The sequence below is a fragment of the Dasypus novemcinctus genome, unplaced genomic scaffold (genome assembly GCF_030445035.2).
Source record: "Dasypus novemcinctus isolate mDasNov1 unplaced genomic scaffold, mDasNov1.1.hap2 scaffold_243, whole genome shotgun sequence".
Taxonomy (NCBI): Eukaryota; Metazoa; Chordata; class Mammalia; order Cingulata; family Dasypodidae; genus Dasypus; species Dasypus novemcinctus.
The window spans coordinates 81,926-103,005 of record NW_026688210.1 but is presented as its reverse complement, the minus strand read 5'-3'; the positions used below and the strand labels follow the sequence as shown (position 1 = coordinate 103,005).

Sequence of the window (21,080 nt, the reverse complement as noted above, 5' to 3'; positions counted from 1 at the left end):
CCATGACCATAGGACCCTGATGTGGCTGCAGCCTTCAGGAACACCACTACCTGGGGTTGTATCTACATTGACTGTCTCTGGGATCCTGCTGAGATGTACATAAACATGACCTCTCTGATGATGTCCCAACTCATTTTGAAGTCTCTTAGCCATATAAACTCATTTGTTCTTACCATTTCCCCCTTCTACCCAAGGAATTTTTCTAGTTGCATCACCACACAGAGCCTGGTAGAAATCAAAAAGTGCCAGAGAGGCTCAAACCTGGGAGTAAGGTCCCACACTGGGGGAAGGCATTGCATCTATATGCTGAGTTTGACCTAGAGAGTGGCCCCATTTGAGCAACATGGAGGAGCTCAGGAGGTAAGTCTTAGGGACCCTGAGGATCTAGACAAAGTTGAAATTTCAAGCACACAGAATCACAAGCTTAGCCATCAGCATCAAAGGCCCACAATTTGACCATCTCTCTGCACTGGTCTCTGACCTTGCACCTAGGGAAATGCCACCATACCACCGGGGAAAATGTCAGAGCTCCCCATGATGGGAACCCAGCCCCCTCAGGCATTATGTGAAACTCCACCCATTATGTCAACACCCAAAGAAAATCTGATCATGTAAATACACTTCATATGCATGCCCCGGTGAAGTCCTTCCCACCCATGCATCCCCTGTCAATGACACTGCACACCATGCTCCTCCCCTGCCATAGTTGAACCAGGCTGTTATCCAAAATTTATTAAAAAATGAAGCCTAATACACTGCCAAATTCAAAGACTAGGGAAAAGACATAGTCATGATAGGTTTAAAGATTAGAAATAAAATATATAATATGCAGAAAAACTAAAATGAAATAAGAAGTTAATTGGGACATTAAAACTGAAAAATATCATAATTGTTTTTGACATTTTGCGTTTCATCACTGCAACAGGTGTTGTTCTCTATATACAAGGCAAGGCAATTTCTTCCATTTCTTCCCTGTGCCTTACATCCTTTTTTTTTTTTTCTTATCTCTTCAAAGGAGTTTTAAATCACACTAAAGTCACGTGAAGAATATAGGGAACTCCCATTTACCCAACATCCTCAGCAACAGTTGCTTCACATGCAGATGCTACTTTTGCTAAAACTGAGGCACAAATATTGAAACATATCTACCAACCATGGTTACATTATGTTCTACACTATGGTTTACATTTTAATCCATTTACCTTTATCAAGTTTTTGTTACATTATGGTTTACATTATGGTTTACATTTTAGACTATACACTTTTATAAAATTGTGGTGGCATTTAACCTGGCCTGTATCCAACATTGTACAATCATGGAGAACACTTCCATTGCCCCACAGTTACCCCCTCTTCCATCTACTCTATTCATCTCTCTTCCAACCTTCAGGGCCAACAGTGACACCTAAGCTTCACTGCCTGAAGGATTTAGAGTCATAGATATTTGCAACAATGCTGAGGGCTTGGCATACTAGTCTGTTCTCCCCCAGTGGTGACCATCCATGCTCTCAAGAGACACCGTGCCTTCACTTTGAGATCAGCCTTCCCCAGGATTGGGTTACAACATTGTATGTGTCTCCTATGACAGGATGAGCACTCTCACACTCCCTAGAAACCTGTCCCAGGCACACCCTGTTCCAGATGTCCTCCATCAAACACCTAAAACCAGTAACCCTTCCTTATTCTATTTTCTAAAGATTTTTCTCAACATTATAGTTTCAGCCTTGCACCTGATAATCTCCCATGTTCACCTGCTCCCTACCCAACCCTCCCCCTGTTTCTGTGGACCATCTGATCCATCCTCCCAACCCTAGCTCTCTTAAAACCTGCAAAGCCCAACCCATTTGTTTCCCTCTGTCCCCATCTTATCCCTTCACTTCACAACTACTTACCTCCACTTTAGCATAGATTTTGCCCTTGTGGGCATTGGCTCAGAACCTTCCTCTACCCCCATTTCCTGTACGCTTATCTTCCAGCCTCTAGCCCTCTGAGACAGCTTGATTTACTTAATTTATATCAGAGAGGTGATGTAGTATTCGTCCTTCAATGCCTGCCTTGCTCCACTGAACATAAGATCCTCAAGATTCATCCAAGTTATCCTGTGTGTTAGTACTGTATTCTTACAGCTGAGTAGGATTCCATTCAATGTATACACCACATTTTGTTTATTCTTTCATCTGTTGATGCGTATTTGGGTTGATTCCAACATTTGTCAATAGTGAATAGTGCCAGTATGTATATTGGTGTACATACATTGGTTTGTATCCCTGATTACATTTCTTCTGGGTATATACCAGGCAGTACAATTGCTGGGTCATATGGCAAATCTACAGCTAGTTTTTTGAGGTACTGCTAAACTATCCTTCACAATGCCAGTATCCTTCTAAATTCTCAACAGCAATTGATGAGGATTCCTATTCCCACATCCTCTCCAACTCATGTAATCTCTCTCTTTTTTAAAATAGTGGCCAGTCTAATGCAGGAAAGATGGTATCTCTTTGTAGTTTTGATTTGCATTTCCCTAATAGCTAGTGATGTTCAACATCTTTTCATGTGCTTTTTAGCCATTTGTATTTCTTCTTTGGAGAAGTATTTGTTCAATTCTCTTGCCCATTTTTAAAATGGGCTCTTTGTATTTCTATTTCAGAGATCTAGGCCTTCTTTATATATGCTGGTTATTAGGATACCATCAGATATATGGTTACCAAATATTTTCTACCATTGTATAAGCTGCCCACTTTCTTGATAAACTCCTTTGAGGTACAAAAGGATTTAATTTTGCGGAACTCCCATTTATTTTTTCTTTCACTGCTTGTGCTTTGGGTGTAAATTTTATGAAGCCATTTCCTATTACAATGTCCTGTAAATACTTTCCTACATTGTCTTCCAAGGTCTTTATGGTCTTGGCTCTTCTATTTAGGTCTTGGATACATCTTGAGTTTATTTTTGAATAAAGGTGTGAGAGGATATTCCTTTCTCATTCTTTTGCATATGGATACCCAGTTCTCAAAGCACCATTTGTTAAAGTGGCCATTCTCTCCCAGATGAGGTGGCTTGGTGGCTTGTCAAATATCAGATGACTGTGTATGTGAAGACATATATAAAAACCCTCAATTCATTTCCATTGTGCAGTATTTCTATCCTTGTGACAATACCATGCCACTTTGATCACTATAGCTTTGTAGTATGTTTTAAAAGTCAGGTAGTGTGATTTCCCTGGTTGCATTTTTTTTCCAAAATATCTTTGGGTATTCAGGGCCTCTTTCTCTTCCAAAAATATTCCATAGTTAATTTTGTCAGTTCATTAAAAATGCTGTGTTGATTTTTTTGGTGATTGCATTAAATCTGTAGATCAGTTTGGATAGGATTGACATCTTAATAATGTTTACACCTCTTATGCATGAACAGGGAATATTCTTCCATTTCTTTAAGTCTTTCTTGATTTCCTTGAACAATGTTGTGTAGTTAGTTAAATTTATTCCCGGGTAGTTGATTTTTTTAACTTACTACTGTAAATTGTACTTGTTTCTTGATTTCCTCCTAAAATTGCTCATTATTGGTGTCCAGAAATGCTACTGGTTTTTACCCTTTGATATTATAACCTGTGACTTTACTGAACTCATTTATAAGATAAAGAAGCTTGGTTGCAGATTTCTCAGTGCATTCTATATATAGGATCATGTCATCTGCAAATAGTGGAATTTTGACTTCTTCCTTTCCAGTTTAGATGTCTTTTATATCTGTTTCTTGACGCAGTGCTCAAACAAGTCCTTCTAACACAATGTTAAATAGAAGGATTGACAGTGGTCATCTTTGTCTTGTTCCTGATCTTAGGGGGAAAGACTTCAGGATTTCACCACTGTAACTGATACTAGCTGTGGTTTTTTTTTCTTCTTATATACTTTTGATTATGTTCAGAAAGTTTCCTTCTATTCCTATCTTTTGCAGTGTTTTTTTTAGGAAAGATTGCTGTACTTTGTTGAAAGCTTTTTCTGCATCTATACATATGATCATGTGATTTTTTTCTTTCCATTGATTTTCATATTGGGGTGAGATGTAGAACTTGTGTTAGAGGGAGTGCATTGTTAGTCTTCTCATGGAAGAACAAAATGATTTAGGACATGTGTACCCATAAGTTCAGGTACGGAATAGTGTAGGAAGGGACTGACGGTCCAGAAGACAAGGAGAGAGGTTGGAGAACCAATGTTAGTGCTAAACCTAAGGATAAACATAATTGAGTAACTTCAGTCTGCATTCTCTGGTGTGGAGGCATAATTCTAAATGTGACATGGTCAAGGATTTCTAATTTTAGAATCATGAAAGGAATTGAAATTCTTCATCTAATTTGGCAGTTAATGAGATCCTGCTAGATGTGCATAAGCACAATCTCTGTAATGACTTCCCAATTCCCTTTGAACTTTCTTAGTCATATAAACTAATTTGTTTTTAACTTTTACCTCTTTTGGTCAAGGTCTTTTTTCAGTTGTATGCTAATTGGTCCTTGGTAGTAATCCCTTGATGCCAGGTAGCCTCATCCCTGAGAGTCATGTCACATGCTTGGGGGAATTATTGCATTTATATGATGTGTTCGGCTTAAAGACAGGCCACATTTGAGCAACAAATTGGCTCTCAGGAAGTAAACCTTTGGCTCCCTTTGATACTATGCTAAGTTTCACTGTCAGGAATAAAGGTTTATAACTAGTCATCAATTTCAAGGTCCTGTCAATGGACCATTATCCTTCTCTAGCCATTGCCTCTGTCCTTGGGGGATTCTTGCTGTTTCATCAGAATATGGCAGAACACCTCAGGATGGGAATTCAACATTCTTTCACTTATTGTCTGACTCTCCACCCACTATGACAATGCATTAAGAACATTTGAATGCATTTATATGCTTAATATGTATGCTCATGTGAATCGTCTCATGTATACCCTTTCGTTGTCTTCCCCTTTCACAGTTGTAACCATTTTGTGATCTAAACCTTCATAAAAAAATGACCCCCCAAATGAACCCAATAAAATTGCTGAATACAGTTATTAAGAAAATGAAATAATCTTGATAGTTTCGATGATTGAAAATAAGATAGAACAGTTTTTTATAAAATTAATCTTAGGATAACAGATAATGAAAAATATAAAATTCTTTTTGATGTTGTGCCTTTCCTCCCTATAAGATCTGTTTCCCTGTATGTCCAGTGACGTTTTCTTCCATTTATTCCTCCAATGTCTTACTATTTTCATTTTGTCTTGAAAGATGTGTTACATCACAGCACTGACACGAAAGAAGTGTTACATCACAGCACTGACACATGCAGAATAAAGGGGACTCCTATATATCGAACATCCTCCCAATTTCCCCTTCCCCTATTAATAACATTTTATACATGTATGGTACATTTCTTATAACTGATGTACAAATATTGAAGCATATCTACCAACCATGGTCAGTGGTTTACATGATGGTTTACATTTTGGACCATATACTTTTATAAATATTGATGAAAGTTAACATCACTTATATCCATCATTGCAAGATCATGTTGAACACTCATTGACTGTCAAATTAGATACTACCCCAATTAGCAGGGCTCCTAAGGACTCTGGAGACACCCAGGCAGGGTAGATAGCTCATGAGGTTGGTACCTTGCCAGTGGGCCCTACTTTGGTGTTTGTACCCCACAGTGACACAGAATTGGACTCAGTTGTGGTTTCCCTATGCATGGCTCTTTGGTCCCTTCTATTTGATCCTATATTTAGTGTTGGAATTGTTAGGTGTACATCTGAGAAACTTGAATCTTTGGACTGTCCATGTGCCACCTGGGCCATAAACCTCAACAGAGTTGCAACACCTATGCTCCAGCTCATTGCAATTACCCAGCACAATGAACAAGGAGGTGATGATGGACAAACACCATACCAAGGAACCAAGAGAGCCTACAACTGCAAGCAAATGAGCTCCATCCATCAGGCACACGGGAATCCTGTCTCAGTTAGTTAGAGTGAGCATCACCATCCCAGAATTCTCAGGATTGGGGAATGGAATATGCCCTAGAGTGGACTTACTGGTATTCTACTATAGACTTAGAGTGATTACAAAATGGAAGAACTTATATCATTGATGTGGAGGCAGTGGCCAATGGAGGTTCTGAGGTCAGGGAGAGGGAAAACAGATGTAATACAGGGGAATTTTCAGGAGTTGGTAATCTTCCTGACTGACATTGAAATGACAGATACAGGCCATTATATACCTTGCCATAACTTACAGAATTGTGTGGGAGAGAGTGTAAACTACAATGTAAACTATAATCCATGCTTAATGGCAATGCTGTAAAATGTGTTCATTTGCAATTAATGTACCACACTCTGAAGGATGTATTTAATTGGGGCAAATGTGGGTATTGTGGGGAATAGGGCTTATGGGAATCCCCTATATTTTTTGTAACATTTATGCCATCCAAATATCTTTAAAAATTAAAAAAGAAAATCTCAGAACATCACAGGCTAATAAAATTCATGGATTTTCATGTTCTTATCTGTACATCGAGGTATTCATATCATCTTTATTAGCCAGGAAAGACAAGACCTCTGGCCACTTGACCTTCATAAAAGAGAGTCCTTCCCTTATTTCCCTTGGAGCACACTTCATTTTATTCTTGTTGACTGGGCTGGGGTTATTACTAGGTGAAATGTTTGGTATTCATCACAAGTGGACCTGAAATTTGTGATCAAGTCTTGACTCTTAAGGCTTCTTTCTCGATTCTCAGCTTTCTTCTTCTGCTTGTCTGGATTTGAATGAAAACCCAGAGGAAGATAGATTGCAGGTGAGGTAATGACAATGGAATCACAGGTGAGTTTGGTATTGTTTAACTGAAATTGTACCTCTGCTAACAGCAGATGGGGAGATTTCTCCTAGTGGCATGGATTATCCAAGTGTATTCATGAGCTATTCAAGGATCTGGTCTCAAATTGTGATTATACACAACTCTAGAATTATGGTAAGTTAAGTACTGATCAATAAGTAATCTCCTTCAACCATTACAGTAGTTGTTTCCAGCTTCCACAAAGGCTGTGTATTCTCTGGAAAGATAAGACACATTTTCTTTCTCTCCCAACCTATGGCATCATTAGAGAAATAGTGTATTCATGAATTATGCTAGTGTCTGAAATTGGTTTAACATGCAGTGATTAGAGGTGATAGTGATGAGTAAGAATATAAGTATACAGTTAGAAAAAAGGCTGAATTTGCAACAAGTTCATTCAATCCATGCAAAATTACAGATACTAGGGTGTAAATCTAAGTATATTCACCAGAAGCACAAGAGAAGCGTAGGAAAGAAAAGGAAATGAGGGGGAAGCAGATGTGTCTCAACAGAATACAGAATTCGCCTACCATATCAGAGGTCCAGGAATCTAACCTAGGGCCACCTGGCCAGTGTGATGAGCTGGCCCATGCACAGTGTTGCTGCATGCAATGAGTGCCATGCCATGCAGGGAAGCTCCTGCATAGGAGTGTCCCACATGTAAGGAATGTGCCCCACAGGGAGAGCTGCCCCATGTGAAAAGTGCAGCCCACCCAGGAGTGGCACACACACATGGAGAGTTGATACAGCAAGGTGATGCAATAAAAAGAGAGACACAGATTCCCAGTGCCATTGAGAATGCAAGTGGACACACAGCAAATGGACACAAGAGAGCAGACAATGGTGGGGGGAGAGAAAAACATTTAAACAAATAAAATCTTTAAATAGAAAAGGAAATGAGGAATCATTTATATATTTTCCCCAAATGAATTTTCTTAAAATTTTCTATAGAATGTGTTTGCCCATTTTGAAATATTCAAAAATTCTCCTTACCACTGCTCTTCAAATTTACCAACTTCAGTTTTTCTAAATCAAATTTATAAAAATTTTATAAATGAATGCAATGTATAGGAATTATTTTTTCCTTCATTGTGGGTGCTTGTTCAGATTGCATATCAGAAGCAGAATAAAAATTATGTCCCTGTGAAATTTTTTGAAGATTTGGAGACTCCAGAAACAAAGGAGAGTTTTCTCTTAATCTTTCTCACACAGAAGACATGAAAAAACAAAAGAGACAATGAAAACTAATATTTGTAGGCCCCAGTCCTACCATCGGACTCATCAGTCTAGCTCCAGTTTCTGTATAGTGTCTCAGAAGTTCATGACTTGCAACCATGATCCATCTGTCCTTTCAAAGTATTGTTTAAATTTGAAATATGTATACTTGAAGCAAGCAGACCTTATTGAACTGAGTTGGATATGAAAACTATTCTGCATATTTCTGAATATTGCTTCAGAGCTCCCTGCCATTTTCATGAATAACAGACCTGTGAATTTAATCTGGGAAGAAAGGACTTCACACATTAGCTGGGTAGATTTGTCAAAATGTTAATTTATTCTTTACAAATGTTAAAAAATGAGAGGAAAATGAAGTTACATGTACATTTATAATCTAAACATACTTATTTTTTCTTTTAAAAACTTTCTTTTAAATACTTTCAAACTGACAGGCAGTTAAAATAATATTGATGATGTCTGTAAATTAACATAAAGTTGGTGGGAAGGATTGTTTTAATTATGAATTGTTGAGTGAAAGCTTTATAACCACCAGTAAGAAGTCATAATTACAAGTTTATTGTGAAGTTTCCAGGTGTATATTATACATTTCATGTGATATTCTTTAACAATAGAGTTTTATGCTTTCAAAGTGTATATATGAGACTGTGAGCATATCAGAATGGCAGATGACAGTTAAGCATTAATAATAAGTATACTGGAACCCCTCACACATATAGAGTTTTCCATGCACAGTCTGCTTTTTAGTGTTGGGGTTTTTTTTTTTTTTCTTTTTCTGTATAATAGATTTTATTCTTTTAAAGAGGTTTTAGATTACAGAAATGTTTCATCAAAAGCATAAGTTAATGCCATCTACCCCAATTTTCCCTCTCTCACATTCTCCCTTTTAACATTTTACAATAGTGTGGTACATTTGCTACAGCTGATGAATAAAATTTAAACATTGCTACTAACCCAGGTCTATATTTTACCATAATGTTTATACTTTGCACCACAGAGTATTACGGTTTTGAAAAAATGTATAAAGGCCTGTATTCATCATTGCAATATCATGCAGACCAATTTCAATAGCCTTAAAATGCCCTGTTTTCCACCTTTTCTTCCCTCCTCTTCCCCTCAGATACTCTGGTACTACCATATTTATGTCAGTTTTTACAAGTTCTACCATTGCTACAATAATAATGTCTACTTTGGTCCATGATAGCATTCCCCCTTTATGTTTCTTCATTCCTCAATCTTGAGGATTATGCAATGGCAATTTCAACTCTGCTTCAGATTGAGAGAATGCTTAGATCGTATGGAACAGGTGGAAGGATCTGTTTTGCTTGCAGTTGTATATCCTCCCTGTTTGGGGGCATGGGGCTTTTCCAGCATCAACATTATGTTAGTTGTCCTGTGTGAGTCTGATGAACTGGAGATTAGGTGTTTGTTGCACCTCTGCTGAAATTCATGGCTCAAGTGACATAGAAACAGTCTGAAGATTAATGTCTCAGGGATATGTATTTAACTGGTAAGATACTCTTCATTGGCTCAAACAAAAAGGGTAGAAGAATCATGTGTAGGAAAATAAATGAGTCTAACTCTGTTACATTGGGGAAATTGGTTGACAAATGTTGCAAGATAATGCTCATTTTTATGAGAGAATGTGGAGGAATAGGAACAATCATCCACTGCTAGTGGAAATGTAGAATGGTGCAGCCATTTTGAAGAACAGCTTCATTGTTCCTCAGGAAGCTAAGTATAGAATTGCCATATGACCAAACAATTCCAATACTAGGACTATTTCCAGAAGAATTGAAAGTAGAGTCATTAACATATATATGCACACAAATGTTGATTGCAGTGTTATTCACTACATCCAGAAGTTGGAAGCAACACAAGTTTACATCAAGGGATGAATGGATAAACAAGATGTGGTATATAATGTGATGTAATATTATTTAGTTGTAAGAAGGAATAAGTATTGACATATGAGACAACATGAAAGAACCCAAATACTTTATGTTGAGTGATATAACCAGTCACTAAGAGAGGAATATTATCTGATCTCATTGATACTAAGGATATTTAGCAGACTCAGAGAGATAGATTCTGGCAGCTAGTTTGCCAGGATATAAAAGGGAGTGGAGGGTGGTGAGGTGATGCTCAAAGTGGGGAGAAACTATGATAAAGTGGATGGGTTTAGTTTGGCAAAAGATGGGCTAATGGTAGAGGAACATTGTGAGTGTGTTCCAGTAGTACTCAATGTGAGTATGTGAAGGGTTGGGGGCGGTGGCTTGGGCTCTCCATGGAGCTGAGGGGAGGGCAGGAGTAAGGAATAGTTGATCTTTGGGGAGGTGGGGGGCTGTAGTTGATAATACATTGTGGGGAGTGTTATTTTGGCAAATATTGCAGGAGAGGGTCACTGGTGCTGGGTGTTATCAAGTATGAGGATGTATGGGGAAAGGTGTACCTGGAACATGCCCCTTTGAAATATGGATGTGTTCATGTTTGCCTAGAATGTTATCTTAAGTGGGTAGAGACCCACACAACAAAATTGTAAATTCCTATCTTGGGGATTCCTGCTACATTCTCAAATAGAGAGGCAAGAATCTCTCAAGTACGTAAGCAATGCCTAATAAAAGCAAACACAAAATGCCAGACCACTGATGAGCAAATAAAAACACTACTTTATAACCCCTGCATGGGACATGACCTCCAGAGATGAGGCTCCCTGGCACCAAGGGATTAATATGAAGCACCAACTAGTGATGAATTTGGAAAAAGACCTTGGCCAAAATGGGGAATCATTAAATATGAAGGAGCCTTTATGGTTAAGAGATCTCAGTGTAATATGAAAGTTTATTGTAGAGGTTAGTGATGTTAATTTGAGCATCACACTCAAGACATTGTTACAGAGAGCTCTGTGTGAACCAACATTTCTGTGATGTTTTAGGAGTTAATTACCTTCAAAGATGTAGCTGTAGACTTCACCCAGGAAGAGTGGGACATGCTGGACTCCTCCCAGAGAAAGCTATTCAGAGAAGTGATGCTGGAGAATATCAGTCACCTGGTCTCAGTGGGTAAGAATCTAAAAATGTAGTTATCATCTATGTCTGTCTCTGTTTACCATCTATCCCACCTATGTATCTAGTATTTACCTATATATTTACTATAAATCATCTTCCATTTATTCAAATAGCAAGATCAGGTTTTCTGTATTGTCATATAATCATTATTTTGCTTATATTTTATATATTATAATTTAAATATATTATTTTATAACACATACAATTGTCTAAATGTAATTTGTTCCTTACTTTTACTTACCTCTATTTCAATCCAATATAATTTAATCTTGACCACAACTTAGTGTCTTTTGTGAATCTCCATTTCCAACACTCTGTGCAGTGTGGAGAACTCAGTGAATGCTGTTTGAATGGATTAAAAAGCCATTGTGAAATAGGTATTCTGCTGCAAGGGCTATGCTGACTTTTCAGAACAGTTAAAAAAAAATTTGTGTATACCTTTTCCCAGATTGAATTTAGATAATTCTGATGAAATAAGTTTGATTTTTTTTAACATAAAATGAATCTCATGAAGCATACAGAGATTGAGAGGTGATGAATTTTTTTTGTTTATTATTATTAAATTAGTGAAGTTATAAATGTCCAGTGATGTGATTATTCCAAATACCATTGATTTGTACACCCTGAATGGATCATATGCTTCACTAATATGTATCAATCAAATTGTTTTAAAATATATTCAGTCACTGTGGAAACATAGATTTCTTCCTATTTCGAATTAACAGGATTCTTTATTTTCTCTGAAGTATCATTAATGTAATTAGAACCTTTTATTTCAATAATTATAACAAACAAACACCAGATACATAAGAAGATTCTTCACTTCTCAATTTATCCATGCTTCAGCTGTTTTACATAGCTCCTATTTCTGGCTATTTTTGCATATTTATTATTTATTTAGCAGTTTTTCTGAGATATACTCATATACCATACAAATTTTCCAAAGGGTATAATCAGTGGCTTTTATTATAATCAAATGGTGTGCATTCATCAACAGAAAAAAAATTTAGAACAATTTCATTACACCAAAAAGAAAAACTACACCCTGTTAGCAATCCTTCCCAGTCTTACATAATGAGCAGACTTATTTCTTTATATATTGACTTATATTTACATTTTATATAAATGGAATCATATAATACATAGTATTTTGCATCTGGTTTCTTTCACTTACTATGTTTTTTGCCTGATATTAACATCTTGTAATATTAATATACAGTTGTTCAGGGTTTTTTTGCCCATTATATGTGGATATCATAGTTTTTTGTTTAGAGTATTCAATTTGATTCTCTTTTCCTGATAATTCTGAATGTTGGAAACATACTGACAGAGATACTTGGAAACTTTAAACATTTTCAAACCCTGAATCGTACCCTAACATGTAAATTTTTTCCCCAATTATTACAGGTAGCAAAAGTGTCTCTGAAAAATGGGAAATGATAGAAATGATATTCAACCCACCTATCTGTAAGAAAGATACTTCTGAAATCATGTCATTGGTAAGTTTCCACATAGATACCTGGAGATAGAGTAAATTAGGAATTTATTAAAATAGCCTAATTTAATCAATTTTGGGATTAAATTCTAATCTAGAAAAAATCAGAGTTTGAATTTAGGGAAAATTAACCTAAGCCAAAAACTCTAACCTGAGAAAATATTTAAAAGAATTGCATAAATAGGTTTCACATATGTAATCTTTAATACATAATGAAGTTCAAGATTTATCAGATAACTCTGATATTGGATTTTTATAATGAAGAATATCTCTGTGTTATGGAGAAGAATAATGTATTTATGAATGTAACAAGGGAATTATTTAATTGGATTCTATCACTGAAGGATTAGTGTAGAATTCATATGCAGGGAAGTAAAGAAATTCATGTATATTGACAAATGTTTTACAGTCTCTCATCTAATTCCCCACAGCAGAGATCTAACATTAAAAGGAATTCCTTCAAATACAATTATTTGAAAGAAGATACCACTGACAGATCCACAGTGACACAACATGCTTTAATTTGCAAGACACAGAAACCATATTTTAGGAGTCCGATGGCAAAATTACACAGGGACCGCTCAGTTATTAGTCACCATAAGCAGATTCGTGAATGTCACTATTCTCATTTTAAAGAAAATAAAAGAACTCCTACTGCCCAGAAACACTACTTATGCCATCTTTGTGGGAAATATTTTGTTTCTTGCTCTTCCCTTAATCAACATAAGAAGACTCACTCTGGAGAGAAACCTTATGAGTGTCTGCTGTGTGGCAAATGTTTCAGTCATCACTGTCGCCTTAAACGACATGTGTTAACGCACACTGGAGAGAAACCTCATCAATGTCATCTGTGTGACAAAGGATTCAGTCAACATTATCAACTTAAACAACATGTGAGAACTCACACTGGTGAGAAACCCTATGCATGTTCTCATTGTGGGAAATGCTTCATCAATTCCTCTTCCCTTAAAGAACATGAGAGGATTCACACTGGAGAGAAACCCCATGAATGTCATCTATGTGGGAAATGCTTCGCTAATCACTCTTCCCTTATCAGACATAAGAGAACTCACACTGGAGAGAAACCCCATGAATGTCATCTATGTGGCAAATGTTTCGGTCGACATTCTTACCTTAAACAACATGTGAGAACTCACACTGGGGAGAAACCTCATCAATGTCATCTATGTGACAAAGGATTCAGTCGACATTCTCAACTTAAACGACATGTGAGAACTCACACTGGTGAGAAACCCTATGCATGTCATCTATGTGGGAAATGCTTCAGTGATTCCTCTTCCCTTAAACAACATGAGAGGATTCACTGGAGAGAAACCCCATGAATGTTATCTAAGTGGGAAATGCTTCACTAATTGCTGTCCCCTTAAAAGACATGAGAGAACTCACACTGGAGAGAAAAACCCATGAATGCCATCTATGTCGCAAAGGCTTTGGTCAATATGCTAAACTTAAACAACATGAAAGAACTAGCACTGGTGAGAAAACCCCATGAATATCATCTAAGTGAGAAAGCTTTTAGTCAATTTTCCAAACTTCGGTGACATGAGAGAACTCACACTGGAGAGAAGTCCTATGACTGTCAACTTTGTGGGAAAGTCCTCACTGCATCCTCTTGCCTTAAATACCATGAGAAATGTCATGCTGGAGAAAAACTCCATGAATGTCATCTTTGTGCGAAAGACTTGTCCAATCCTCTTCCCCAAAACAAAATGAGAGAACTTACACTGGTGAGAAATTACATGAATTTCATCTGTGTGAGAAACATGTCTTTCATCATTCTTCTTTTAAAAAAACATGAAGGAACTCACACTGGAGAGAAATCTCATGAATTATGTGTGAAAGCATTCAGTCAATATTTTAATCTTAAAGAACATTGGAGCTCTGACACAGCAAGGAAACCACATTCATGTTATCTATGTAGGAATAGAGATTCCCACATCTCACCCTGGGTGATGGTAAGACATACAATCAGGGACCACAGAAGTTGGTGAGGGGCAATCATACAGGTGGGTCTATGTCCAAGCAGCTTAGAGTAGCTAGAGCTGAATGAAATATGAAGGGAGCTGAAGAAAATTAGCCAAAAGTGTTTTTCTGTTTGTTCCCTTTTCTTTACAGTTTTTTAATCATTTTTTATTTGGGTTCTGACATAGAGACTAGCTGTGGGTGGATTGTTTGGCAGGTAAAAGCAGCTGGATAAGAGTAGACAGGTGAGGTGCTGGTGGACTGAGGTAGAGACCTGTTTTTTTTATATTTTTGTGGGGTGGTCAATTGCCCGAAACAAGCAGTCTGAGTGCATCTGGTGGCCTGAAAGGGAGAACCAAATTTCTGTTTCCTTTTGTATTGTTTTGTTTGCCTATTTGTTTCTTCTTCTCCTCTTCCTCATTTTCATTCCTTCTTCTCTTGCTTTTGTATTTCTTTCACTTCCCACTTCTTATTTTTTTTAATTTTTTTAAATTTTCCCTTTCTATTTTTATTTTCCTCCCTTTTTCTTATTTTCCCTCCCTTTTCATATTATTATTATTTCATCTTTTTTCTTATTTCTCTTTCCTTCCTCTTCACTTTTCCTTTCATCTCTAATACTCTGTCATATTTTCTCTTATTTTCTTCCCTCCTTTCCCAGTTTTGTCTTCTCTTTTGATGTATTAAGACATTTCTCTATTTTCAGTTTGTCTTTTCTATTATTCACATTTTAAAATTTTATTTCTATTATTCCTCCTATTATTTACTTTTTCTGTTTCTTTTTGTTTTTCCTTTTTTAATTTTTTCTCTTTTTCTTTTGTCTCTCTTTTTTGAGGAATTAATATTTTTTTCTGTTGAAATGGGCAATAAGAATATAGAAAAAGTGAAACTGAGTGATAAAGAGTCTCATTATAGAAAACCAATCAAAAATAAAACCCAAGAGTATAAAGAGGAACTAAGAAACTGAATGTGAACCTCAAAATAAACTGATGTCTAGACATCAGGAAAAAATATTGCTCCATATAAAGAAACCAGAATTTATGGTCCAGTATAGTGAACAAACTAAAATGTAAGAGGAGTCACACAACATGGAAGAACTAATAAAAGATGTCCAAATATCCTTGCTAATCATATCCAACCACACAACAAATTATACACCATGATCAAGTGGATTTTATCTCATGTATGCAAGGATGGTTCAAAAGAAGAAAATTGATATAATACACCACATTGACATATCAAAGAAAAAAACAAATGATTATTTCTGCAGAAAATGCAACTGACAAAACATAGCATGCATTTTTTTATCACAAATACTTCAAAAGATAGTATTAGAAGTATACTTCCTTAACTTGATAAATGGCATATATGAAAAACCCATAGCTAACTTCATACTCTATGGTGAGATGCTAAAGGCTTTCCCTTTAAGATCTATAAATGACAAGTATTCACACTGTTGCCACTCTTGGTTAGCATTGTATCACAAGTACTTATGTGAGCACCTATGTGAGAAAAAGAAACAAATGAATCCAAATTGGAAAGGAAAAATAAAAATTTCACTATTTGCAGATGACACAACCCTATTTGTAGAAAGTCCCAAAAATACACAAAAAAATTCTAGATCTGACAAACCAGTTCAATAAAGTGGTAGGATATAAGATGAACACACAAAAATCAATAGCATTTCTGTAAAATAATAATGAGCAATCTGAGGAAGAAATCAAGAATAAATTACCATTTACAATAGCAACAAAAAGAATCAAATATCTAGGAATAAATTTATATGTGTAAAGGACTTATACCCAGAAAAGTACACAACATTGCTAATGGAAATTAATGTAGATCCAAGTAAATGTAAAACTATTCCATGCTCATGGATAGGAAGACAAAATATCATTAGAATGTCTATCCTGCACAAATTAACAAATTCAATGCAGTGCTAATAAAAATTCCAGCAGAAATATATACTGAAACAGAAAAGTCAATTATCAAAAATATTTGGAAGGGCAGGGGGTCCAAACTAGCCTAAAACAACTTGAAAAAGAAAATTGAAATTGGAGAAATCACACTACCTGACTTTAGAACATACTACAAATCTACAGTAGTAAAATTCATTATACTGTCACAAAGATAGACATACTGACCAATGGAGCCAAATTGAGGGTCCTGATATTGTCACACACATATATAGCCAACTAATATTTGACAAGACCACCAAGCCCACTTAACTGGGACAGAATAGTCTCCTCAGTAAATGGGGCCTGAACTGGATATGTATATGTTAAAGAATAAAAGAAGATCACCATCTCATGCCCTATAAAATTTTAACTCTAGATGGATCAGACTTTAATGTAACAGCGAAGACCATAAAAATCCTAGAAGATCATGTAGGTATGCATCTATGAGATCACTTTATAGGTAATGGTTTCATAAACATTGCACCCAAAGGATGAACATTAAAGAAAAATAGATAAATGTGATACCCTGAAAATTAAAACCTTTGTGCTTCAAAGGAGTTAAGAAAGTGAAAAGGCAGCCTTCTCAGTTGTAGAAAATATTTGGAAACCACTTATATAATAAGAGCCTAATATCCAGCATAGATACAGAAATCATACATCTCAAAAATAAAAACATCCCATTTAAAAAGTGGGTAAGTTATTTGAATAGACACTTTTCCAAAGAGAAATACAAATGGCTAAAATTACTTGAAAAGATGGACAACATCACCAGCAGCATTAGTCAGCTAAAGGAGTGCTGATAAACAATACCAGAAATCTGTTGGCTTTTATAAAGGGTATTTATTTGGGTGTAGAAGCTTACAATCACAGGTCCCTAAAGAGCCCAACTCAAGGTACCATAAGAGGTATTTTCTCACCCAAAATCATTTGCCACATGTTGAAATAAGGTGGTGGGCAATGTCTGTGAGGGTTCAGCCTTCATTCTTTTTAAGGCTCTATGGCCTCAGCTTCTTCTGATTTCAGCTGTAGGTTGGCATATGGCTCATCTCTCTCCCCAAGGCATGTTTCTTTTTGGAGTCAGCTGCTCTGTTCTCTTCAAAAGGTCAGGTGTAGACTATCTGGCTCATCTTTCTTCCTTGAGCCTCTTCTGTGTCTTGGCACCATCTCTATTTCTCTATGTTCTTCTCCTGCATGTCTCATTTTGTGAGTCTGTTTTATCAGTGCCTGAGTTCCACTCTATTGAGGCTGAATTAAATCCCTAATCTTAAAATAATTTAGTCAGATACCTCACCTGAATCTAACACAATCAAAGAGTTATCAAACCAAGAGGTAAAAACCAGTTTACAAACATGATCTCTCTTTTTGGAATTCATAAATAATCCAAAACAGTCACACCAGCTCTTAGGGAAATGCAAATAAAAAACTACAATGGGATAGCACCTTACACCATTAGCCTAACTGCTATTAACAAAACAAAACTATAATGTTTTGGAGAGGATGTGATGGAATAGGAATACTCATCCACTGCTTGTGGGTATGTGAAATGCTGCAGCCACTGGGAAGGATGGATTTACACTTCCTTAGGAAGCTAAGAATAGAATTGTCATATGATCTGGCAGTCCTATTACTGGAGAATTGAAAGCAAGGATGTGAACCTATACATACAACAATGTTCATCACAGCATTATTCACAATTCCTGGAAGATGGATACAACTGAAGATTTCATCGATGGATGAATGGATAAATAAAATGTGGTATATACATATAGTGGAATATTACTCTGCCCTATAAAGGCATGAAGTATTGACATGAGACAACATGAATGAATCTTGACGGCAATGTTGGGTGAAGTAAGCCAGTCATTAAAGAACAAATATTGCATTATTTCACTGATATGAACTCAGGATATTGTGCAGACTCCAAGAGCTAGAGCCTTGAATATATGTTATCAGCAGATTAAAATTGAGTAGAGATTGGTGAGCCAATGCTCAATCTGAGGAGAATCTATGATCAAGTGAATGGGTGGTTTAAGCCTCAAACTGGGATGCCCTGAGGGCTCTAGAGAAACCTGAATAGTGCAAACAAAACACAGATCCCCATGAAATCAGCATCTCACCACTGTGACTTACCTTGGAATATTTGACAACTTATTTCCCCACTGTAACAGTAAGGCTCATTTATCATTTCCTTCAGAAGATTCTTCCACTTTTGTATTTTCACCTATAATTAATACTATCTACATTAAATGTTGGTGCAAGAGACTTAAATCTCCAGGCCTGTTCATATGCCAGTTGAACCCTGAATCTCAGCGCTGTTGCCTCCCACACCCACTCTTCAGTTTATCAGACTTGCCCAAGACTAAACAAATGATGATGATGGACAATACCCATTCCAAAAAGGAAAGAGTAAAACTGCAAGCAAAACTGTTCTTTGCATCTTTCCCATAAAGCCTAAGTCCCCTTTCAGTCTGAAGCAGGGCAGGCATCACCATTCCAAAATCCTCAGGACTAAAGAATGAGCAACTTAAGGAGGAATGAAACCATGAACCAAATTAGACTTATTATTTTAGAAATGGAAGAACTTTTAACAGTGATATGGAGATAGTAGTTACCAGATGTTTTGAGGGGAGGGGGCAAGAATAGTTGGAACATAGGACATTGAAAAATGGAAAATTATAAATGGACATTGAAATTGTTCTGTATGATATTGCACTGATGGATACAAACCATTATCCATTTTTTTCAAAACCTATAAAATTATATGCTGCAAAGTGTAAATCATAATAAAAACTCCTAACCATGGTTAGTAGCAATGTTTTGATATTCATCACTTTTTACAAATGTGCCATATTCATTTAAGATGTTATTCATAATGGAAAATGAGAGAGGGATTGGTGCATATGGGAATCTCCTATATATTTTTTAAGATTTATTTATTTCTCTCCCCTTCCCCCCACCCCAGTTGTCTGTTCTCTGTGTCTATTTGCTGCATGTCCTTTGTCCACTTCTGTTGTTGTCAGAAGCATGGGAATCTGTGTTTCTTTTTGTTGCATCATCTTGTGTCAACTCCATGTGTGTGGTTCCATTCGTGGGCAGGCTGAACTTTCATGCTGGACACCTCTCCTTACAGGGAGCACTCCTTGTGTGTGGGGCTCCCCTACGTGGGGACACCTCTGTGTGGCAGGGCACTCCTTGCACACATCAGCACTTCACATGGGCCAGCTCCACATAGGTCAGTGAGGCCCAGGGTTTAAACCATGGACCTCCCATGTGGTAGACAGACACCCTAACCACTGAGCCAAGTCCGCTTCCCTCCTATATTTTATATAACATTTTGGTAACCTAAAACTTCTTTAAATATAAAGTAAAAATATAACCATAAAAAAACTTGAAATTAGAGGGAAATGTATTTATTAAGAGGATGAAACTACTTGATGGATTTCCAGAAAATTCATGGTGGAGAATGTATTCAAAGAAAAAATCAGGGGAATCAACTTTTTGGCAATTGTGAAGGTGGTGTGCATCAGTTATTGTGTTTCTATAGGGATAATGTTTGAAGTGTTTGGGCAAATGATTGGGTATCTAGAGGCTGAGTTATTGATATCATTGGGAGACATGTTATAGGTTTAGGGGGAAAAAGAATGTGTGGAGTCTCCTGATTTTTTAATCTTCTCCAGTAAGTGAATATAGTCCCTTGTATGGTACTCCTGAAACAGTGATTAAATTTCTAAATGATAGGAAACATATGGTTGCTTTGTTCCTGATCTGAGAGGAAACAATATTTCATTTCACTGATTAGAATCTTCACTGGTGGTTGTGAGGGTCTTGTACATAATATTTCATTTTGCCAAGGAGAGGTCCAGATCATTCCCATTGCCACCCATTATTGACCCAGTAAGGAGTATCAATCAAAATGTACTGCAATAATTGTCTTGTTAATAATCAAATATTAATAGATTCCAAAACCTTTGGTCCTATGGAACTATAAGCAATGACCTTACGATGGTCAAGATATGGAAATCCTTTCTTGGTTATTAATAATTTAAAAAAAAATATGACCCCAGAACTTGAAAATATCAAAATCATACAGCTAATTTCATGCCTGCTTTTAAATGATTGCAGAATGCTTTCCTACTAAGATTGGGGTTATTACAATTATTTCTGTTATTCTCACTACACCTTGTCTTTTATGTCATAGTTATAGAGAATGCATTACTGTAAACAAAGACAAAAATTGTGTCTTCTCTTATCAGTTGCATTCTATATAGATATAATGCCAGGTGTCTTCAGCTTGGCTGATCCATCAGTGAATCAGCACCGAGTATCGGTATCTTCAGGATGCCAATGCATGGGCAGCAAAGCATTTGTCTGGTATTGTATCAGGATTTTTCATTGGTGTCTCCACCACCCACACATGCAGCTGTGTCACTTCCTGGGGCCATGGCAAGCATGGTCCTGATTTTACCAATGATACTGTCATTGG

The 21,080-nt window shown here is 36.6% G+C and overlaps 1 protein-coding gene across 1 annotated transcript in view; it reads left to right on the top strand.

Annotated features, from left to right (window-relative positions):
* Nucleotides 1–16,687, top strand: part of LOC131277653 (zinc finger protein 596-like) — a 92,916-nt gene extending 76,229 nt beyond the window's left edge. The window contains exons 4-7 of the mRNA XM_058292717.2: nucleotides 6,765–6,847; nucleotides 11,032–11,158; nucleotides 12,572–12,663; nucleotides 13,091–16,687. Coding sequence (XP_058148700.1) covers nucleotides 6,830–6,847; nucleotides 11,032–11,158; nucleotides 12,572–12,663; nucleotides 13,091–14,002 — 1,149 coding nt within the window. The 5' untranslated portion in view covers nucleotides 6,765–6,829 and the 3' untranslated portion in view covers nucleotides 14,003–16,687. The remainder of the gene's footprint in view (nucleotides 1–6,764; nucleotides 6,848–11,031; nucleotides 11,159–12,571; nucleotides 12,664–13,090) is intronic.
* Nucleotides 16,688–21,080: the final 4,393 nt, after the last annotated feature.